This window comes from Dendropsophus ebraccatus, chromosome 1 (assembly GCF_027789765.1).
Source record: "Dendropsophus ebraccatus isolate aDenEbr1 chromosome 1, aDenEbr1.pat, whole genome shotgun sequence".
NCBI classification, from domain to species: Eukaryota; Metazoa; Chordata; class Amphibia; order Anura; family Hylidae; genus Dendropsophus; species Dendropsophus ebraccatus.
The window spans coordinates 10,558,961-10,583,926 of NC_091454.1; the positions used below are offsets into that span (position 1 = coordinate 10,558,961).

At 42.8% G+C, this 24,966-nt stretch overlaps 2 protein-coding genes across 2 annotated transcripts in view; both read right to left on the minus strand.

Annotated features, from left to right (window-relative positions):
• Positions 1 to 24,966, minus strand: part of MTPN (myotrophin) — a 230,721-nt gene that overhangs the window by 82,325 nt on the left and 123,430 nt on the right. The window lies entirely within an intron of this gene.
• On the minus strand, positions 1,359 to 23,543 carry SLC13A4 (solute carrier family 13 member 4). The gene is made up of 16 exons (XM_069954113.1): positions 23,439 to 23,543; positions 21,188 to 21,316; positions 16,133 to 16,269; positions 15,420 to 15,601; positions 15,227 to 15,281; positions 14,732 to 14,771; positions 13,016 to 13,093; positions 12,742 to 12,929; positions 10,373 to 10,492; positions 10,165 to 10,266; positions 9,202 to 9,303; positions 8,913 to 9,016; positions 5,388 to 5,524; positions 3,768 to 3,929; positions 3,534 to 3,671; positions 1,359 to 1,993 (listed from the first exon to the last, which is right to left on the minus strand). The coding sequence occupies exons 1-16, from the start codon at positions 23,541 to 23,543 to the stop codon at positions 1,856 to 1,858; spliced, it is 1,917 nt and encodes a 638-aa protein (XP_069810214.1). The 3' UTR covers positions 1,359 to 1,855.

Below are 24,966 nucleotides of genomic sequence, written 5' to 3' on the forward strand. Positions count from 1 at the left end.
ACCAGACCCCTAAAGTATCAGTCCCCAGACCTCTAAATTATCAGACTGAAGACCCCATGCAGTATCAGCCCCCAGACCTCTAAATTATCAGACTGAAGACCCCATACAGTATCAGCCCCCAGACTAGACTCTTACAGTATCAGCCCCCAGACTACCTCCTACAGTCTGTCTCCAGAACACTAAATTATTAGACCCCAAACCAGTCCCCTACAGTATCAGTCCCAAGACCTCTAAATTATCAGACTGAAGACCCCATACAGTATCAGCCCCCAGACCTCTAAATTATCAGACTAAAGACCCCTACAGTATCAGCCCCCAGACCTCTAAATTATCAGACTAAAGACCCCTACAGTATCAGCCCCCAGACTAATTCCTACAGTATCAGCCCCCAGACTACCTCCTACAGTCTGTCTCCAGAACACTAAATTATTAGACCCCAAACCAGTCCCCTACAGTATCAGCCCCCAGACCTCTAAATTATCAGACTGAAGACCCCATGCAGTATCAGCCCCCAGACCTCTAAATTATCAGACTGAAGACCCCATACAGTATCAGCCCCCAGACCTCTAAATTATCAGACTGAAGACCCCATACAGTATTAACCCCCCAGACCTCTAAATTATCAGACTGCAGACCCCATACAGTATCAGCCCCCAGACCTCTAAATTATCAGACTGAAGACCCCATACAGTATTAACCCCCCAGACCTCTAAATAATCAGACTGAAGACCCCATACAGTATCAGACCTCTAAATTATCAGACTGAAGACCCCATACAGTATTAACCCCCCAGACCTCTAAATTATCAGACTGCAGACCCCATACAGTATCAGCCCCCAGACCTCTAAATTATCAGACTGCAGACTAGCAGTACCCCCTGACACTTGTCACGGTCAGGACATTGTATGCACCACCGCACAAGACATTCTGCCACTGGCTGCATCAGGACCTTGTAGTCCAAGCTCTCCAGTACATGTCCCTTTCTGTGGAGACCTGTTTGCTGCCCACAACTTGTCCAAAGACGCCTGAAATTAAAGGGGCTGTCAAGAATTAGAAAAACATGTCATCCCCCCCCCCAAAAAAAAAAAAAGAGACAGAACCCACTAGAGCAACCATGGTTTCCTAATCCTTAAAGGGATTATACGGTTTCCCCCTGAAACAGCGCCACTCTTGTTCCTGTGGTTGTTTTTGGTATTACACATCTAGAAGATTTAACCCATTTCTGACCATGCGATAGTCGGACGGCTCATCTTTTACATTTAATGACATTCTAGAATGGGAATTCCAATAGTTTTTCTTACAAAATGTTACAGAATATATGTATATTTTTATTACTTATAAGTATTTTTCTGACCTTGAACTCTAATACTCTGCTAGGACGGCCTCCCAGGTTCTGCTGCTTTCCTGGCCGCAGAGCTTCATCAATCCTTCTATCATTGCTGCAGTGCATTGTGGGAGATGTGGTGTACAATGAAAAAACTACCAGCACCATAAGTTGACCCCGCCCCCATGCTGACAGATTCCTGGAGGAGACAGTCAGTAGTGTGACTGCTGCCTTATGCGGTGTTCTCGCTGCCCGTGCCATCTAGTTCCTGCAATAAATATGGAGGTGACTGTATATACAGGTGGAGAAGGATTTAGTTTGGACTGGCCCATTATAGGGTAGGGGTCCTACTATATACAATTAAAGGCCCTATGTCTGAGGGGTGTACTTCCCCTTTAAATTCAAGTAAATTAAGTGATACTGGGCACTGGTGAGGTCCTTTGGTGTGCAGCTTGGTCTCCTGTGGTCCATGTTGCTGCCCGCACCCTCCATATGACACATTTAGAGTGTCCCAGGCGTTTCGGGCTCCGTTCACGGGTGCTGAGTCGCGTTATGAATCTTTGCCCAGTCTGGAAATGTGTTAAGCTGGAAAAGGCTGATGCCCCATGTGTTAATAGCGACCATGATGATGCCCAGGCCGATGACATTCACTCCTAGGCCGGCTTTCACCTATGATAAGAAAGAAAAAAAAGTAGTAGTAAAATCACTCCTATAACTAGTTACCTCCAGAGCTGCATTCATAATTCTGCTGGTTTGCATCTAATTTCAGGTGCTTCTACTTATATTGTAGTTGTTGCACCTAGATGAATCCAAAGCTCTTTTGAATTTTCTTAAAAACAGGATCTCGGGTGCGGTCCACTGACGCGTTTTGAACTTTCTAGGTTCCAAACTACTAGGAGACGTTCAAAACTAACTTTTACTTAAAGGGATTATCCAGGCTTAAAGTACATGATAGATGAATCCGTAGTTGTTTATAAATTCTGACTTCTTAATTGAATTTTTTTTAAAAACTTACAATACAGACGCGTTTTGAGCCTTCCAGGAAACTTCCTTATACTTAAAGGGATTATTTAGAATTAGAAAAAAACATACTAGATGAATCCATAGCTCTTCAAAAATTCTAACTTGAATTTCCTAAAAAATATGATCTCAGATGCAGCCAAGTGATGCGTTTTAAACCCTCTAGGTTTGAAACTACCAGGAACCAGGAAAGCTTCGAAACTACCTTGTACTCGAAGGAAATATCCAGGTTTTAAAAAACATAATAGATCTGAAATTTAACTGAATCTGAAATTCTGAAATTCTTTTAAAATTCTTACCTCCTAATTAAATTTTCTTAAAAAGTGCAAAACAGACGCGTTTTGAACTTTCCAGGAAACGTCCTTATACTTAAAGGGATTATTTAGCATTAGAAAAGAAACCATACTAGATGAATCCAAAGCTCTTTCAAAATTCTAACTTGAATTTTATTAAAAGAATGATCTCAAGTGGAGTCACTGACACGTTTTGAACCTCAAGGTTCAACGCAATGTGACCAGGAAAGGTTCAAAACTACCTTGTACGCAAAGGGATTACCCAAAAATAAAATATATAATAAAAGAATCAGTAATTGTTTAAAAATTCTGAATTTCCCTTAAAAGGGGTACTTAAAGGGGTAGTTAAGATTAAGAAAAAAAAAAATACTAGCATGATAGTAACATCCCAGGTGCAGTCAGTGACGCGTTTTGAACCCTCTAGGTTCCAAATTACCAGGAAACGTTCGAAACTATCTTGTACTTAAAGGGATTATCCCGGATTAAAATATATAATAAATTAATTCAGAATTGTTTAAAAATTCTCACCTCTTAAAAAAAATTATGCAAACCCTTGGGTGCAGTCACAGACACATTTCAAACCTTCCAGGAACATTCCTTATACTTAAAGGGGTAAATAAGAATAAGAAAAAAATAATACTAGAACCGAAGTTCACTGAGCAAGATCAGGAAAGGTTCAGAACTGCCTTGTACTTAAAGGAATTGTACAGGATTAAAAAACATAATAGATGAATCCGTAATTGTTTAAAAAATATAATTTTCTTGAAAACAACGCTGGCATCTAATGTGCCGTCCACCGACGCATTTCGAACCTTTCATGTTCTTGCTCGGTTTTGCAATGGCTGGAAATCCCTGAGCATTGAGATCTTTTATACGATTGGTGGACGTTCTCTTACCATGTCTTTGATCTGGCAGTGGCCGTAGTTATACACGATGGCGTTCGGCGGGTTCCCCACCGGTAACATCACAGCGAAGGAGATGCACATGGCGACCGGAATCAGCGTGTACAAAGGGTTAATGTGAAGCGCTTCGGACTGCAATGGAAAATCCAAGTTAGGAACTGCTCATAGCGACCATAGGCGTCATTACGGGGCAAGCTTGGTGCCCATAGCCGTGCCCACCACCCTTACCAGGCTGCATAAGATGGGCAGGAATATAGTGATGGTGGCCGGGTTACTGACAAATTCCGTCACCGCGGAGACCAGGACACAAGCCAGGAGACTGACGGCCCAGGACGGGAGGCTGCTCAGACACTCCATCTGACGGCCGATCCAGGTGGAGAGGCCGGAGGTCTGCAAGAGAGAACGGACGGCTGGTAAATACAGGGACTGCTCCAAACCCTCAGGAACCTATAGTAACTATGGGTCATGTGACCTGGCTGACAGGGAATGGCGAACAGGCGGGTGCCTACTGCTGCCATTTACTACCTGGACCACCCCCTAAAATCTTGAATTTATCCATGTACTTCATAAGACCACCAGGGAATATCTTATCAGCCCTAGACCACCAGGGCAATTAAGATTAGCTCTGCAATTTCCTACACCACCAGGAAATTTACTATCTTCTTTACTTTCCTAGACCACCAGGGAAATTACAGCTAACCCTTTAACTTTCCTAGACCGCCAGGAAAATACAACTAACCCCTTTACTTCATAAGACCACCAGGGAATATCTTATCAGCCCTAGACCACCAGGGCAATTAAGATTAGCTCTGCAATTTCCAACACCACCAGGAAATTTAGAACTATCTCCTTTACTCCTCTAGACCACCAGGGAAATTACCGCTAAGCCTTTAACTTTCCTAGACCGCCAGGAAAATACAACTAACCCCTGTACTTCATTAGACCACCAGGGAAATTAAAATTAACCCTTTAACTTTCCTAGACCACCAGAAAATTTCAACTAACCCCTTTACTTCCCTAGACCACAAGGAAAATTACAATTAATCATTACATTTCCCTAGACCACCTGTGATTTTGCACAATCCTTTTACTTCTCCAGAGTCCAGACCACCAGGGAACTTATAACTAATGTCCTTGTATTTAGAATTAACCCCTTCTCTCTCCTAGACCACCAGGGAATTTACAAATAACTAATTTCCCTATACCGCTGACAATTTACAATTAGCCCTTAGTCTCCCCTAGACCACCAGGGATTTTACAGCTAACCTATTGACTGCTTTAAACAACACAGAAATTTACAACTAACCCCATAATTTCCCCTAGACCACCAGGGAATTTACAACTAACCTCATGACTTCCCCTAGACCACCAGGGAATTTACAACTAACCCCATCAGTTCCCCTAGACCACCAGGGAATTTACAACTAACCCCATCCCTTCCCCTAGACCACCAGGAAATTTACAACTAACTCCATCACTTCCCCTAGACCACCAGGAAATTTACAACTTACCCCATTACTTCTCCTAGACCACCAGGGAATTTACAACTAACCCCATCCCTTCCCCTAGACCACCAGGGAATTTACAACTAACTCCATCACTTCCCCAGACCACCAGGGAATTTACAATTAGCCCCATCAGTTCCCCTAGACCACCAGGAAATTTACAACTTACCCCATCACTTTCCCTAGACCACCAGGGAATTTACAACTAACCCTTTTATTTCCTTGGACCACCAGTTCACAGCCCTAATAGGAACAGGACAGAATAGATCTATTGGTTGCCAGGATGGTCATCAGAATTTTATCCTTAGTCTGTAGAATCTGTATAAACTATTGTCCTGGTTACCTTACATCCAGCAGCGAGGGCATAACCCCCTCCCACCAGGACCACAATCTCCCAGGGCATGTGCTTCTGGAATTCCTGCCAGGTCAACATAGGGCCTCCTAGGTCCGCTCCATCTTCTTCCTTGTTCTTACCCTGTCCTGGGGGCAAAAACCATATCATGTGCAGTACCACCAATCCTGGGTAGGGGGCAGCAGAGGGCATGACATAGAATGCCCCTATTCACAGTGCCAGCCATAGAGTGCTCTCATACACAGCACCCTCAATAACACTGTCAGCCATAGAGTGCCCCTGTATACACGGCTGCCATAGAGTGCTCTCATACACAGAACACTCTTAGAGTGCAGCTGAAAAGTGCTCTCATACACATGACTCTCTTAGAGTGCCAGCTATAGAGTGCTCTCATACACAGAACACTCTTAGAGTGCAGCTGAAAAGTGCTCTCATACCCATGAATCTCTTAGAGTGCCAGCTATAGAGTGCTCTCATACACATGACTCTCTTAGAGTGCCAGCTATAGAGTGCTCTCATACACATGACTCTCTTAGAGTGCCAGCTATAGAGTGCTCTCATATATGGGGGTCTCTTAGAGTGCCAGCTATAGAGTGCTCTCATACATGGGGGTCTCTTAGAGTGCCAGCTATAGAGTGCTCTCATAACCATGACTCTCTTAGAGTGCCAGCTATAGAGTACTCTCATAACCATGACTCTCTTAGAGTGCCAGCTATAGAGTGCTCTCATAACTATGACTCTCTTAGAGTGCCAGCTATAGAGTGCTCTCATACATGGGTGTCTCTTAGAGTGCCAGCTATAGAGTGCTCTCATACATGGGGGTCTCTTAGAGTGCCAGCCATAGAGTGCTCTCATACATGGGGGTCTCTTAGAGTGCCAGCTATAGAGTGCTCTCATACATGGGGGTCTCTTAGAGTGCCAGCTATAGAGTGCTCTCATAACCATGACTCTCTTAGAGTGCCAGCTATAGAGTGCTCTCATAACCATGACTCTCTTAGAGTGCCAGCTATAGAGTGCTCTCATAACCATGACTCTCTTAGAGTGCCAGCTATAGAGTGCTCTCATACATGGGGGTCTCTTAGAGTGCCAGCTATAGAGTGCTCTCATACATGGGGGTCTCTTAGAGTGCCAGCTATAGAGTGCTCTCATACACATGACTCTCTTAGAGTGCCAGCTATAGAGTGCTCTCATACACATGACTCTCTTAGAGTGCCAGCTATAGAGTGCTCTCATACACATGACTCTCTTAGAGTGCCAGCTATAGAGTGCTCTCATACACATGACTCTCTTAAAGTGCCAGCTATAGAGTGCTCTCATATATGGGGGTCTCTTAGAGTGCCAGCTATAGAGTGCTCTCATACATGGGGGTCTCTTAGAGTGCCAGCTATAGAGTGCTCTCATACATGGGGGTCTCTTAGAGTGCCAGCTATAGAGTGCTCTCATACATGGGGGTCTCTTAGAGTGCCAGCTATAGAGTGCTCTCATACATGGGGATCTCTTAGAGTGCCAGCTATAGAGTGCTCTCATACATGGGGGTCTCTTAGAGTGCCAGCTATAGAGTGCTCCCATACATGGGGGTCTCTTAGAGTGCCAGCTATAGAGTGCTCTCATACATGGGGGTCTCTTAGAGTGCCAACTATAGAGTGCTCTCATACATGGGGGTCTCTTAGAGTGCCAGCTATAGAGTGCTCTCATACATGGGGGTCTCTTAGAGTGCCAGCTATAGAGTGCTCTCATACACATGACTCTCTTGGAGTGCAAGCTATAGAGCGCTCTCATACCCATGACTCTCTTAGAGTGCCAGCTATAGAGTGCTCTCATACCCATGACTCTCTTAGAGTGCCAGCTATAGAGTGCTCCCATACATGGGGGTCTCTTAGAGTGCCAGCTATAGAGTGCTCTCATACCCATGACTCTCTTAGAGTGCCAGCTATAGAGTGCTCCCATACATGGGGGTCTCTTAGAGTGCCAGCTATAGAGTGCTCACATACATGGGGGTCTCTTAGAGTGCCAGCTATAGAGTGCTCCCATACATGGGGGTCTCTTAGAGTGCCAGCTATAGAGTGCTCTCATACATGGGGGTCTCTTAGAGTGCCAGCTATAGAGTGCTCTCATACATGGGGGTCTCTTAGAGTGCCAGCTATAGAGTGCTCTCATACATGGGGGTCTCTTAGAGTGCCAGCTATAGAGTGCTCTCATACATGGGGGTCTCTTAGAGTGCCAGCTATAGAGTGCTCCCATACATGGGGGTCTCTTAGAGTGCCAGCTATAGAGTGCTCTCATACATGGGGGTCTCTTAGAGTGCCAACTATAGAGTGCTCTCATACATGGGGGTCTCTTAGAGTGCCAGCTATAGAGTGCTCTCATACATGGGGGTCTCTTAGAGTGCCAGCTATAGAGTGCTCTCATACACATGACTCTCTTGGAGTGCAAGCTATAGAGCGCTCTCATACCCATGACTCTCTTAGAGTGCCAGCTATAGAGTGCTCTCATACCCATGACTCTCTTAGAGTGCCAGCTATAGAGTGCTCCCATACATGGGGGTCTCTTAGAGTGCCAGCTATAGAGTGCTCTCATACACATGACTCTCTTAGAGTGCCAGCTATAGAGTGCTCCCATACATGGGGGTCTCTTAGAGTGCCAGCTATAGAGTGCTCACATACATGGGGGTCTCTTAGAGTGCCAGCTATAGAGTGCTCCCATACATGGGGGTCTCTTAGAGTGCCAGCTATAGAGTGCTCTCATACATGGGGGTCTCTTAGAGTGCCAGCTATAGAGTGCTCTCATACATGGGGGTCTCTTAGAGTGCCAGCTATAGAGTGCTCTCATACATGGGGATCTCTTAGAGTGCCAGCTATAGAGTGCTCTCATACATGGGGGTCTCTTAGAGTGCCAGCTATAGAGTGCTCCCATACATGGGGGTCTCTTAGAGTGCCAGCTATAGAGTGCTCTCATACATGGGGGTCTCTTAGAGTGCCAACTATAGAGTGCTCTCATACATGGGGGTCTCTTAGAGTGCCAGCTATAGAGTGCTCTCATACATGGGGGTCTCTTAGAGTGCCAGCTATAGAGTGCTCTCATACACATGACTCTCTTGGAGTGCAAGCTATAGAGCGCTCTCATACCCATGACTCTCTTAGAGTGCCAGCTATAGAGTGCTCTCATACCCATGACTCTCTTAGAGTGCCAGCTATAGAGTGCTCCCATACATGGGGGTCTCTTAGAGTGCCAGCTATAGAGTGCTCTCATACACATGACTCTCTTAGAGTGCCAGCTATAGAGTGCTCTCATACACATGACTCTCTTAGAGTGCCAGCTATAGAGTGCTCCCATACATGGGGGTCTCTTAGAGTGCCAGCTATAGAGTGCTCACATACATGGGGGTCTCTTAGAGTGCCAGCTATAGAGTGCTCCCATACATGGGGGTCTCTTAGAGTGCCAGCTATAGAGTGCTCTCATACATGGGGGTCTCTTAGAGTGCCAGTGAGATTACTTTTTGTATCTGAAAATTCTCACCTGATTTTCCTTTTCCAAAACAGAATTGGGGTCTCTTAGATGGTATCAGGAAGAGCAGGAATCCCAGGAACACGGACACCGTAGCGTCCGTCCTGTAACCGTTCCTGAAACACGAGTGGGGGGTGAGACAGGCTGCAGCCTAAGGGTCATGTAACAGAGTGGTCAGCTGGGGAGACATAGGAGATTCTATAGTCCTCATGGGGTCCCGGAAACCATGGACGACCACGAGACTGGGACGGAAATGGCTGATAACAGGGAGCAATAGAGTGTACACCAGCTTAGAACTTACTTTTCAAATAGAGATTCCCAGCCAGGAACAAAGCCGGGCTCCCGAGTGAACCAGAGCAGCGTCATCAGGATGAAGAAGACAACGGTCACCTTTTCTGGGTAACTATGGGGGGAAGAACAAACGGGGGAAGATCGGATCCACGGCCGGAGCAACGGTTATACTACATAATGTGTGTGTGTACCAGTGTGTGTGTGTGTGTGTGTGTGTGTGTATCAGTGTGTGTGTGTGTGTGTGTATATCAGTGTGTGTACCAGTGTGTGTGTGTGTGTGTGTGTGTATCAGTATGTGTGTGTGTACCAGTGTGTGTGTGTACACCAGTGTGTGTGTGTGTGTGTGTGTGTACACCAGTGTGTGTGTGTGTACCAGTGTGTGTGTGTGTGTGTGTGTACCAGTGTGTGTGTGTGTATCAGTATGTGTGTGTGTATCAGTATGTGTGTGTGTGTGTACCAGTGTGTGTGTGTGTACCTGTGTGTGTGTTTTTGTGCGTGTCTGTGTGTGTGTGTGTGTGTACCAGTGTGTTTGTGCGTGTCTGTGTGTGTGTACCAGTGTGTGTGTGTGTGTGTGTGTATCAGTGTGTGTACCAGGTGTGTGTACCAGTGTGTGTACCAGTGTGTGTACCAGTGCGTGTGTGTATCAGTGTGTTTACCAGTGTATGTGTGTATCACAGTGTGTGTTTATCAGTGTGTGTATCAGTATGTGTGTGTGTTTTTGCATGTCTGTGTGTGTGCGCACCCATGTGCATTATGGAAAATCTTACATAAACTCAGACACTGACTGCAACTACACCTAATAACCTTACAGCACTGACTGCAACTAAACTCAATAACCTTACAGCACTGACTGCAACTACACACAGTAACCTTACAGCACTGACTGCAACTACACACAGTAACCTTACAGAATGGTGGTTGTCATTCTCCGTTGCTGGTGATGTAACGTTTGTAGTACCGCCATCCCCTGTACCTCATTTTCCCCAACTTTTCATATTCCTCCTGAATACGCTGCTCCGACAACTCTTCCTGTCTGGTCTTCTTTTTCTTACTGAGGGAGCAGGTTTCTCTAAAACTAAAGATTCACAATCGTCTCACTCACACAGGCCATCAATATCAATAAAAAACATGTCATAATCCAACACTGTGCTCTAATAATACCGCATAATACTGTCACTTACTTGCAGCCCAGAAACAACCAATGCAGCCAGACCCAGGTCAGAAAGAGAACGATGACTGTAATGGGGAAACTGAACACAAACCAGGTACCGAAGTTCACCACCTCAGCGTCCGGGTACCGACTGCAACACAGAAACACGAGGGGTGAGAGGAAGGAACCCTCATATGTCCTCATATTGATGTATATAGGGACAGTATTATAGTAGTTTTATTCCTGTATATAGGAGCAGCATTATAGTAGTTATATTCCTGTATATAGGAGAAGTATTATAGTAGTTATATTCTTGTATATAGGAGCAGTATTATAGTAGTTATATTCCTGTATATAGGAGCAGTATTATAGTAGTTATATTCCTGTATATAGGAGCAGTATTATAGTAGTAATGCGGTTCAGGGAAGAAACAGAGTGCTGCACCTCACACCTATGGCTGATACTAGTGCCGCTTTGCGGGGTTGGCGGTCGCTGACCGACACGGTGTGGAGTTATCGTAGGGACCCGTGTGGACCAGAGGACCTGCGCGGTGGTACACGGGGCAATATGGCTTGATCAATTCATATACAGACACTCTGGTGTTGATTTTTGATATAGGCCTAGCGGCATTAGTGTCAGCCATAGATGGGATGTGCAGCCGTTCCATTCTCTCCAGTTCGTATTATAGTAGTAATATTCCTGTATATAGGAGCAGTATTATAGTAGTTATATTCCTGTATATAGGAGCAGTATTATAGTAGTTATATTCCTGTATATAGGAGGGCAGTATTATAGTAGTTATATCCCTGTATATAGGAGCAGTATTATAGTAGTTATATTCCTGTATATAGGAGCGGTATTATAGTAGTTATATTCCTGTATATAGGAGGGCAGTATTATAGTAGTTATATCCCTGTATATAGGATGGCAGTATTATAGTAGTTATATCCCTGTATATAGGAGCAGTATTATAGTAGCTATATTCCTGTATATAGGGGCAGTATTATAGTAGTTATATTCCTGTATATAGGAGGCAGTATTATAATAGTTATATTCCTGTATATAGGAGCAGTATTATAGTAGTTATATTCCTGTATATAGGGGCAGTATTATAGTAGTTATATTCTTGTATATAGGAGGCAGTATTGTAGTAGTTATATTCTTGTATATAGGAGCGGTATTATAGTAGTTATATTCCTGTATATAGGAGCAGTATTATAGTAGCTATATTCCTGTATATAGGGACAGTATTATAGTAGTTATATCCCTGTATATAGGGGCAGTATTATAGTAGTTATATTCCTGTATATAGGAGCAGTATTATAATAGTTATATTCCTGTATATAGGGGGCAGTATTATAGTAGTTATATTCTTGTATATATTAGGCAGTATTATAGTAGTTATATTCCTGTATATAGGGGGCAGTATTATAGTAGTTATATTCTTGTATATATTAGGCAGTATTATAGTAGTTATATTCCTGTATATAGGAACAGTATTATAGTAGTTATATTCCTGTATATAGGGGCAGTATTATAGTAGTTATATTCCTGTATATAGGGGCAGTATTATAGTAGTTATATTCCTGTATATAGGAGCAGTATTATAGTAGCTATATTCCTGTATATAGGGGCAGTATTATAGTAGTTATATTCCTGTATATAGGAGGCAGTATTATAATAGTTATATTCCTGTATATAGGAGCAGTATTATAGTAGTTATATTCCTGTATATAGGAGCAGTATTCTAGTAGTTATATTCTTGTATATAGGGGCAGTATTATAGTAGTTATATTCTTGTATATAGGAGGCAGTATTATAGTAGTTATATTCCTGTATATAGGAGCAGTATTATAGTAGTTATATTCCTGTATATAGGAGCAGTATTATAGTAGTTATATTCTTGTATATAGGAGGCAGTATTATAGTAGTTATATTCCTGTATATAGGAGCAGTATTATAGTAGTTATATTCCTGTATATAGGAGCAGTATTATAGTAGTTATATCCCTGTATATAGGAGCAGTATTATAGTAGTTATATTCTTGTACATAGAAGCAGTATTATAGTAGTTATATTCTTGTATATAGGAGCAGTATTATAGTAGTTATATTCCTGTATATAGGAGCAGTATTATAGGAGTTATATTCCTGTATATAGGAGCAGTATTATAGTAGTTATATTCCTGTATATAGGAGCAGTATTATAGGAGTTATATTCCTGTATATAGGAACAGTATTATAGTAGTTATATTCCTGTATATAGGAGCAGTATTATAGGAGTTATATTCCTGTATATAGGAACAGTATTATAGTAGTTATATTCTTGTATATAGGGGGCAGTATTATAGTAGTTATATTCCTGTATATAGCAGCGGTATTATAGTAGTTATAGTTCCTACTTCTTAAAGTGCTCCAGGAAGATGAGGCTGGTAGAGGTGCCAATAATTGTGGTGAGACCTCCAATAGTGGCTGCGTAGGAGACACTTAGTGACAGGCACTTGCAGATCATATGGTCATGTTTAGATCTGTATTTTCCTTGTTCCTTTGGATCCTTGGATTCGGTAGATGGAAGAACCAGAATCTGGGCCTATAAAAAATTGTAATTGAATACATTTTATAGTATATTGTAGTGTACAGACTGTGTCCTATTATTAGATACCAGGATTGTCTTACCTGAGGAAGTGACTGGCCATTAGTCGCCGGCTTCACAATTCTCATAGGGTTGGCAATCATATGGACGCCATTGAGATTCTGCTGGTGGGAATGATAGATAGATAGATAGATAGGTAGATAGGAGATAGATAGATAGATAGATAGATAGATAGATAGATAGATAGATAGATAGATAGGAGATAGATAGATAGATAGATAGATAGATAGATAGATAGATAGGAGATAGATAGATAGATAGATAGGAGATAGATAGATAGATAGATAGGAGATAGATAGATAGGAGATAGATAGATAGATAGATAGATAGATAGATAGATAGATAGATAGATAGGAGATAGATAGATAGGAGATAGATAGATAGGAGATAGATAGATAGATAGATAGATAGATAGATAGATAGATAGGAGATAGATAGATAGATAGATAGATAGATAGATAGATAGATAGATAGATAATAGATAGATAGATAGATAGATAGGAGATAGATAGATAGGAGATAGATAGATAGATAGATAGATAGATAGATAGATAGATAGATAGATAGATAGGAGATAGATAGATAGATAGATAGATAGATAGATAGATAGATAGATAGGAGATACTACATACCAGCTACGACAAGGTTAATTCTAGCTATCACTACGTGGGAGGCCGTCCTACAAGTCTTCCGATTGGCGGACATCCCGCGCATGCGCGTAAGGTCTAGGACAACGCCGCTGATATGAGATCCTGGGGTCCGTGGCTGCTACAGGATCGCTGTGAGTGATGATCCCCAAGATTCTTATTGTAACTTATATTTTTTTATGGACTTTATGTACTTATGGACTTTATGACACCATCATAACACTGTGGATCGTTGCACGATCATCACGATGTATCTATTGTCACTGCTATGTCTTATAACACGTGTACTTGTATTTTGATTTCTACTTTTGACACTGATTAATGATTTGACACACATGTATCTAATTGTGACCCACCATGTATTTAAACACAAGCTTTGCCATATGTGCTTTAACACTGCTTGAAAAAGGACTCATTGCGAGTTTGAAACGTTGCGGTTTTGGGCGAATAAATCACCATTTTTTTCACTACTTTTGAGTGCCACAGTGATTCCTATATTGTATATTTCAGCACCTATGGTCTCAAGGGTGCATACTGGCAGGCACCACAACATTTTGTGACTTTTTTTGAGTGCTGCACCATTTTTCTACATTAGATAGGAGATAGATAGTGAGATAGATAGATAGATAATAGATAGGAGATAGATAGATAGATAGATAGATAGGAGATAGATAGATAGATAGGAGATAGATAGATAGATAGATAGATAGGAGATAGATAGATAGGAGATAGATAGATAGATAGATAGATAGATAGATAGATAGATAGATAGATAGATAGGAGATAGATGATAGATAGATAGATAGATAGATAGATAGATAGATAGATAGATAGGAGATAGAGAGATAGATAGATAGATAGATAGGAGATAGATAGATAGATAGGAGATAGATAGATAGATAGATAGGAGATAGATAGATAGATAGATAGATAGATAGGAGATAGATAGATAGATAGATAGATAGATAGATAATAGATAGGAGATAGATAGATAGATAGATAGATAGATAGGAGATAGATAGATAGATAGATAGGAGATAGATAATAGATAGATAGATAATAGATATGACATCTGATATGACCTAGTTGTACCTTGCTCTGTATCAGTTTGCTGAGATCCTTTGCTGTGGCCCTGGGGACATGAAGTATCAGTAGAGATTTCATTGATCTGGATATATCTATCAGTATACACATTTCATATTTCCCAGTGTTGCCCCATATATGCCCCCCATACACAGGCCATACATCCGACCACATCACATTGGGCTTCTCCATTTAAATTATTGTTCATTCGTTCCTGTTTTGCTGTCCATCCGTGGTCTGGATTTTTACTTAGTCCTTATAACATATTGATACAGCTTGGTGTATGCAGCTCCCCTGCAGACCTATGTGTCCCAGACTGATGCTGCTTCACTCCCTGTGGGCACTGATTCTCCTTGTGGAGACCCCCAGCTGGTGTAGGAAGCAGGCAATGATTTCTGGGAAAAGGTTATGCTAATGAGCTCTCCTGCACTGGAAGCTGTCTCTCTGCTGCCACCTACAGGACATCATTACCAGAACATGATTCATCTAATGGGCTCCACTTACTCCTCGTTGATGAATATGAGCTCAATGGACGGCTGGTTCTGCTTCTCTTTCCCACCTGCAAAATTATTTCAGATCAATCAAGAATTCAGAGACATTTGAGGTTATTATCCCTGGTGGTCTAGAGCGGTGCATGAGGTAACACTGACATATATACAGGACAATGAAACGTTAGAGGTGCGGAGATATAGGTGACCTTTCTGCTGTGCGCTGTCAGGTGCAGTCGAGCCATTGACCACCGCCCCCTCGTGCTCCTCGTCGCCTCTCGTCAGCTGCTGCAGAACCGCGTCAGCGATGGGCATCACCATGGCGGTGGATGATGTATTAGAGAGCCACATGGAGAGCAGAGCAGTGCAGCACATGAAGCACATCAAAAGCCTGGAGGGATTTATCATAGAGAGCAATGTAGTGTAACTCACCAATATTCTTATATGTATGTGGCAGTATTATAGTAGTTATATATAGGAGCAGTATTATAGTAGTTATATTCCTGTATATAGGGGGCAGTATTATAGTAGTTATATCCCTGTATATAGGAGCAGTATTATAGTAGTTATATTCCTGTATATAGGAGCAGTATTATAGTAATTATATTCCTGTATATAGGAGCAGTATTATAGTAGTTATATTCCTGTATATAGGAGCAGTATTATAGTAGTTATATTCCTGTATATAGGAGCAGTATTATAGTAGTTATATTCCTGTATATAGGGGGCAGTATTATAGTAGTTATATTCCTGTATATAGGAGCAGTATTATAGTAGTTATATTTCTGTATATATGAGCAGTATTATATTAAACTATTCTTGATTATGGAAATCATTCTCATGTATTACACTTTGGCCTATGAAGCCTTTCCTATATCCATTATGTGACTGTATACCGCCCCCTTCCTTACATATTACTCACATTCCCGGCTTTGCTCCAGATAACATGACCATCCGTAGAGCTATCCTCCTATGCAGTTTCCATTTCTCCACTGATGCTGCCAGGCAGATGACCCCCATGAGCAGAAGTGTTGTGTTCTTTACATATTCTGCAGCCACCTTTAAAGAGAAACCAAAGAAGTGGATGCAAAGGTGATAAAAATGTGCTCAAATACGTTCTGCAATTATTCTTGGTTATTTCTGATACTTTATTCAGTGATATGTATTATAATAACGGCAAATGTTTGACTTTACGCATGTGGCTATACAGGATTTTCTTTCTTCCTTTCCCTGCGTATCCTGCCTATCTAGGCTCCTGCAGTATAATACTTCTGTCATTGTTTTACAGCTGCTGTAAGGCGAGTTATTGCTGCTGAGCCCTCTAGTGGTCAGTATGAGTATTGCAGTGTTTTCTGTACACAGATAAGACCCTCTAATGTGACCGCCTGTTGATCTGGGTTGTCTTATCTGTCTCGGTGCTACAGTCACATTGAAACATGTGATGTTGAGTTTTCTATTCCCATGAATTCTTCAGACATCAGAAAGCCATTATCTTAATAGAATCTTGTGATCAGTGAGGACAATAAATTTCACATTTGCCGGTTGGGGCATCCAAGGCGATGGGAGGTCGTAGGAGGAATGTCCGACCATATGTGAACACAGCCCGAGGAATGTACAAGTCTGTTCATGTATATAAGAGCCGGCCATGATGATCACCAGGGACCCCAATCTGCTAATATACAGTCAGATGGCGGCTGGGTTGTGTATCTACATCCAAAATACACAATCCTCCTTTCTCTATTTAAAGGGGTATTCTAGCGAATAAAATAAAATAATAAAATAAATAAAAATAATACAAAAATAAATATATATATATATATATATATATATATATATTTTAAAAAATAATTAAATTTTATAACTATATAAAGTAAATTTAATTTTGTATTTATTTTTAACATTTTTACATTGCGTGGCAGCAGAAAGGGGTCACCTGGAAAGTCTGTTGCCACCATTGGCTGTATTAGGAACTGCAGGGCTGCTCAAACCCGGATTAGAGCCTTCCCTGATGTCACTTTAATACATATTAGCATTAGAATACATTACATTTGGGGGAGCAGTCAGTGTCAGTAGTGCTGCAGCTGCAGTACCTCATAGCACAGTGATTGACAGTTATCCTAGCCCGCTCTGCTACATGGTTTTGCGGTTTCAGCGCTTCTGACACAGGCAGCTTCCCCTACTCTAATGTGTATTCTAATGCTACTGTGTTGGGGCCAAGGCTTGGGCAGCCCTGCAGTTTCCAAAACAGTCATTGGGGCCAGCAGGAAAGCTGTGTCACCTTTTACTGCTGCAACTCGATTTTTTTTTTTTTTTTAATTATATATTGAAGAAATGTAAGTATATATATATATATATATATATATATATATAATAGTGCTTGTCCAGCACACAGGTGTGATGTTGATACCTGCTATGTTTGTGTGACTGGCTGTGTTCCCCAATGGTCAGTGACCTGCCGAGTTGTGATGGGTCCCTTGGGCTCTTGTCACAGTAGTCCTGAGTAGCAACTGACCCACACGGACTATCGATACCGCCACCCACAGAAGGGGGAAAAATAACCCAAGGTGTGCGGTTAGTGTGTATAGGTGCCCATGCGTATAAAGGATGACGGAGTCCCAGTGATATCAAAATAGTAGAATAGACAAGTCTTCACACAGACTTTAGTATTTGAACCAGTTTGTGCTTAAGTTGGTGCTGAGAGAAGTAGAGTAGAAGAGAGGTAGTTGTAGCGGTGCTTGGAGAGATGAGTAGAGAAGAAGAGTTGGTCGAAGGAGCCCTGACCCAGTGTAGCAATGTACTCTGACAAAACTTTGAAGAGATACTTTAGAGTGAACAGTTTACTTGTACCCGTGTATAGACTATAATCTGAAAACCTTCTGCCCTACAGTGTTGAGTTACCCAGCCTAATAATGTGATAAAAGCCCCAGTCGTGGTTGTCTGGGTGTAGCTAAGCTTTCGGGCCTTCCCGTTACCTGCACAGCGAGATAGGATACGTAGACCCTCTGGTAGCTTTGTCCTATCCACACTAGTACCTCTTGTGTTTCAGGATACTGCCCTGCACTTTTTAATCTTGTTCTCAGTGTGGGTTAGGGTGTTCCTGGACTCTTCTCCCTTTAAGTGCTTAGCACTAGATAGTGGATATGGAATCAATAAAGAACTGGTTGTGTCTAGCTGCATCTGTACACACTCTTATGTTAGAATCCTCTTCTAATGAGGTAGAAAACATAATTTATTCTTCTGTTGTGTGAACATGGCCTTATAGTTACTAAGAAACAATATCACTATATAGTAGTAAATAGAAATTCAAAAACATAGGGACGCTAGGGAAATTTATTTGACCTTTGACCCCATTTTTCTATAATTGTTGGCACAATCCCTTCTATTCCTGGCTGTTACACATTGGTTACCATATTTGTGTATATTGCTATATATATGCTTTGTGCTTTTCCATGTACTTCATATAGGAAAATCTTTGCTCACTTTCCATAGAGGAAGTCTTTATACTCCCACCTTATATCATTTGCCATAACTAGCACAGTGTTGTGCCGCCCGGCCCCAGATCTCAGTAACCTTGGTGAGGTCTGTGCCACCTTTGCCCCACTGGGACGGCCTCATTTACAATACGTGAGGAGATATTTCTAATAAAAAACTTCTTATTCAGGTGGGCAGGAATCCCGAGGCCGGAGCTGAAAGGCGGCTTTGTTTCCTATGATCCGTCTGACGCCCGACTGAGGAAGGAGAAGTGGTAAGAAGCTACAACGTAATGTTCTCTCCCAGATCCAGCAGTAGCTCTATGTGGATATAGCAGAATATGGAGGCGAGGAGGGGAGTCGAGGAGGGGTCCCGAGTCAATGACCCCAACTACATGGACTGGACTGATGTCTTCTCAGTCATCGGCTAGTGAGGACCAAGATTGTCCCAGTCAGCTCTTCCTCCTATTCACATGTACAATATGTGGCTCCTCCTCCTATACACATGTGCAATATGTGGCTCCTCCTCCTATACACAGACAATATGTGGCTCCTCCTCCTATACACAGACAATATGTGGCTCCTCTTATACACATGTGCAATATGTGGCTCCTCCTATACACATGTGCAATATGTGGCTCCTCTTATACACATGTGCAATATGTGGCTCCTCCTCCTATACACAGACAATATGTGGCTCCTCCTCCTATACACAGACAATATGTGGCTCCTCTTATACACATGTGCAATATGTGGCTCCTTCTCCTATACACATGTGCAATATGTGGCTCCTCTTATACACATGTGCAATATGTGGCTCCTCCGCCTATACACATGTGCAATATGTGGCTCCTCCTCCTATACACAGACAATATGTGGCTCCTCCTCCTATACACATAGACAATATGTGGCTCCTCCTCCTATACACATAGACAATATGTGGCTCCTCCTCCTATACACATGTGTAATATGTGGCTCCTCCTCCTATACACATGTACAATATGTGGCTCCTCCTCCAATACACATGTGCAATATGTGGCTCCTCCTCCTATACACATGTTTAATATGTTGCTCATCCTCCAATACACATGTACAATATGTGGCTCCTACTCCAATACACATGTACAATATGTGACTCCTCCTATACACCTGTACAATATGTGGCTCCTCCTCCTATACACATGTACAATATGTGACTCCTCCTATACACCTGTACAATATGTGGCTCCTACTCCTATACACATGTGCAATATGTGGCTCCTCCTCCTATACACATGTACAATATGTGACTCCTCCACCTATACACATGTACAATATGTGGCTCCTCCTCCCATACACATGTACAATATGTGACTCCTCCTCCTATACACATGTACAATATGTGGCTCCTCCTCTTATACACATGTACAATATGTGGCTCCTCCTCCTATACACATGTGCAATATGTAGCTCCTCCTCCTATACACATGTACAATATGTGGCTTCTATACATGTACAATATGTGGCTCCTCCTCCAATACACATGTACAATATGTGACTCCTCCTCCTATACACATGTACAATATGTGGCTCCTCCTCCAATACACATGTGCAATATGTGGCTTCTCCTCCAATACACATGAACAATATGTGGCTCCTCCTCCTATACACATGTACAATATGTGACTCCTCCTCCTATACACATGTACAATATGTGACTCCTCCTATACACATGTACAATATGTGACTCCTCCTATACACATGTGTAATATGTGGCTCCTCCTACTATACACATGTACAATATGTGGCTCCTCCTCCTATACACATGTACAATATGTGATTCCTCCTATACACATGTGTAATATGTGGCTCCTCCTCCTATGCACATGTACAATATGTGACTCCTCCTCCTATACACATGTACAATATGTGACTCCTCCTCCTATACATATGTACAATATGGGGCTCCTCCTATGCACATTGCTGCTCTATTATTAGTATTATCTCTGCCTGTCTTCATTATTACATTGACACTATATGATGCTATTATTTATAATACATAAATAATACCGCATTATTGGGGATGCTCAGTCCTGAGCTCCGTGCTCACATTCCTGCAGTTTTTCTGCTGGTAAGTGACATCCTGGGTAATAAAGTTAGATGGTTTATGATATTGTTTACACCGGGAATCTGGGCTGAGGTCGCTCAGGGGGAGCGGGATTTAATCATTACATCTGTGGAGCCATAAACAGGTAGAAGTGAGGTCAAGAACCTGGAGTTGGGGTCAGGATCTGTCTTCTGTTACATCAAAAAGCAGCCAGAATTATGTAACATTCCCAGAACTGACAATATATGAGTAATCAGAATCCTGATCCATGATCGCTGTGCTGGGAGTATCTGCTCATATCTCCTGCAGTGGCCTCTACAGGAGAACTGGGGTATTGCAGGCTAATCATTGAATCATTAAATAGATGGTCGTGTTGAGTCCTCCAGAGTGGGAGACACTCTCTAATATACTGTGCACTGACCTCACTGGATTTCAGCACCCCAAACAGTGGGAAAAGGAACGCAGGGACCAAGGCAGCGGCTCCAAGGGGAACGGCCTCCGACACCCAGTATACGGCCGTCACTATGAGGACGTAGGCACAGGAAGCTTCCTACAGAGAGAAAAGAATAGTGGTGATAGAATGATGTGTAACACCCTGCACAACTAATGGCCACCACGTCACCCACTTGGCTCATAAAATTGATATTTTTTTATATTCTTGATATTCCTAGTCCCCATTACAGTGACATCCACTTTGTCCCCATTACAGTGCCCTCCACATTGCCCCCATTACATTCCCAACCACTTTGTCCTCATTACAGTGCCCTCCACATTGCCCCCATTACAGTTCCATCCACTTTGTTCCCATGAAAGGGCCCTCCACATTGCCTCGTTACAGTGCCATCCACTTTATCCCCATTACAGTGCCATCCAATTTGTCCCCATTACAGTGCCCTCCACATTATCCCCATTACACTGCCATGCACAATGTCTCCATTACAATGCTCTCCACACTGTCCCCATGACAGTGCCATCTACATTGTCCCCATGACAGTGCCATCCATAATGTCCCCATTACCATGCTCTCCACATTGTGCCCATTACAGTGCCATCCACATAGTCCCCATTACAGTGCTATCCACATTGCCCCATTACAGTGCCACCCACATAGTCCCCATTACAGTGCTATCCACATTGCCCCATTACAGTGCCACCCACATTGCCCCCATTACAGTGCCATCCACATTGCCCCCATTACAGTGCCATCCACATTGCCCCCATTACAGAGCCCTCCATATTGCCCCCATTACAGTGCCATCAACATTGCACCCATTACCATGCCCTCCACATTGCCCCCATTACAGTGCCATCAACATTGCCCTTATCACAGTGCCATCCACATAGTCCCCATAACAGTACCACCCACATTGCCCCATTACAGTGACGTCCACATAGTCCCCATTACAGTGTTATCCACATTGCCCCCATTACAGTGCTATACACATTGCCCCCATTACCGTTCCCTCCACATTGCCCCCATTACAGTGCCATCCACAATGCCCTATTACAGAGCTTTCCACATTGCCCTATTACAGTGCCCTCCACATAGTCCCCATTACAGTGCCATCCACATAGTCCCCATTACAGTGCTATCCACATTGCCCCATTACAGTGCCATCCACATAGTCCCCATTACAGTGCTTTCCACATTTCCCCCATTACAGTGCCATCCACATAGTCCCCATTACAGTGCCCTCCACATTTCCCCCATTACAGTGCCCTCCACATTGCTCCCATTACAGTGCCCTCCACATTGCCCCCATTACAGTGCTATCCACATTGCCCCCATTACAGTGCTATCCACATTGCCCTTATTACAGTGCCATCCACATTGCCCCCATTACAGTGCCCTCCACATTGCCCCCATTATCGTGCCCCCCACATTGCCCCCATTATAGTGCCCTCCACATTGCCCCCATTATAGTGCCCTCCACATTGCCCCCATTACAGTGCCCTCCACATTGCCCCCATTACAGTGCCCTCCACATTGCCCCCATTACAGTGCTATCCACATTGCCCCCATTACAGTGCTATCCACATTTCCCCCATTACAGTGCCATCCACATAGTCCCCATTACAGTGCCCTCCACATTTCCCCCATTACAGTGCCCTCCACATTGCTCCCATTACAGTGCCCTCCACATTGCCCCCATTACAGTGCTATCCACATTGCCCCCATTACAGTGCTATCCACATTGCCCTTATTACAGTGCCATCCACATTGCCCCCATTACAGTGCCATCCACATTGCCCCCATTACAGTGCCCTCCACATTGCCCCCATTATCGTGCCCCCCACATTGCCCCCATTATAGTGCCCTCCACATTGCCCCCATTATAGTGCCCTCCACATTGCCCCCATTACAGTGCCCTCCACATTGCCCCCATTACAGTGCCCTCCACATTGCCCCCATTACAGTGCTATCCACATTGCCCCCATTACAGTGCTATCCACATTGCCCCCATTACAGTGCTATCCACATTGCCCTTATTACAGTGCCATCCACATTGCCCCCATTACAGTGCCCTCCACATTGCCCCCATTATCGTGCCCCCCACATTGCCCCCATTATAGTGCCCTCCACATTGCCCCCATTACAGTGCCCTCCACATTGCCCCCATTACAGTACCATCCAGCCACTGTATCTTCATAAAAGTCACCCTGGTACTCACACTGCTGGGGTGCAGCAGGGGCAGGGGGAGCAGCAGCAGGGGGATGGAGATGACCAGGACCAGGTTCCTGGATCGCACTAGTTGGGTCCACACCGCCGCCGCCATCCTGGTCACACCAGTCCCTGCTCCAGACTCCTCTACATTCACTGGCGGATTTTCTCCTAAGTCTCCCTCTTCCAGTAACCCTGTGACGTTCCTTAATCCTGCGCTGCCTTCTCCCCCACAAACTCGCTGACTCGGGTGCCGCTCTTTCGCATTTTGTTAGTTAAATACATCGCCAAGGTTACTATTCTTAGGGATTAAACAAAAAAAGAAAGAAAAATCCCCATAATCCTAAAATTAACTGCGACCTTAATGTATAGAAAGGAACGCGGAGGTCGGCGATCGGGATTTAAAGTTTTGTAACTTTATTATAGCTGATTCGGCGTATTGCAGTGTTAGGTTATATTACCTTTAGATTTATTATTACGTTTACATTTATTATTATTGAAAAAAATATTATTTTTATTATTTAAAATAATGTATTATGTATTTTTAAAAATATATAAAATGTAAAAGCTAAAAAAAATATATATATATATATATATATATATATATAAAAACTAAAAAAATAAAAATAAAAATGTAATGTAAAAAAAAAAATAAACAAATAGGAGGTTAATGACGTTAAAGGGGTTATCCAGAATTAGAAAAGAAAAAACTTCTGCTTTCCTTCAAAAACAGCGCCACCCCTGTCCTCAGGTTGTATACGGTATTACAACGTAATGAAACTAAGATGCAATACCACACACAAACTGAGGACAAGGGTGGCGCTGTCTCTCAAAGAAAGCAGCTAATTTTTCTGAACTTCCCTTTAACCCCATGGTCACTATTAAATGTGGCATCCAGGGAGTTAAACAGCAGGGATTAGAGTTATCTCTGATCCCGGCTGCTGAGGGTGAGTGTCATCTGCTGTGAACGGGCAGAACTTGGCTCCTAAGCACATTCCATCATCCATCATCCATGATCCAAGGACTAAAAATCAGTTAAAAATTTGATCAGTTTTGTCAGTTGACTGTTTTGTGTTTATTTTCAAACATTCTAAACATTCCCAAAATTCTGTTGGTTGCCGTTGGTAACTGTCAGCATCTCCACCTGCTGTCAGACATGTGATCTCACAGCTTAGTGTTACCTGTGCTGGTGATCCCATGAGCTCCCATGATGCACTGCTCTCTGGTATCAGACTATGTGCACAGTAGCTCTGTGGCTCCTGTTCCATGCTCTGCCTTACCATGGCCTTGGTCATGTTCCAGCGTAATGTGGGATGTTTTTTTGTTTTTTTTTAAATCCCCTGTCATGTTCTAAGGCTTCTCAAAGGAGCCAAACATTGGCTTGAAGAAAAAGCTACCCTCCAAAAGGTGTCGCTAGAGAGCTGCAGAGCTTTACTGCTGTGGAGTGTTTCTTGCTTTATGTTAGTGTTGCAAACTATATCCACTAGAGGGAGCTCTACACTTATATATAACACCAGGTCTACAATGAGAATTTATAT

Excerpts from the sequence above, each read along its gene's own strand:
- SLC13A4 (XM_069954113.1), bottom strand. The coding sequence starts at position 23,543 with ATGGCGGCGGCGGTGTGGACCCAACTAGTGCGATCCAGGAACCTGGTC. Across the intron at positions 9,017-9,201 it reads TGGGAATCTCTATTTGAAAA|GAACGGTTACAGGACGGACG; the intron begins GTAAGTTCTAAG and ends CTCGTGTTTCAG. Across the intron at positions 5,525-8,912 it reads TTTTGGAAAAGGAAAATCAG|GACAGGGTAAGAACAAGGAA; the intron begins GTGAGAATTTTC and ends TTTTGCCCCCAG.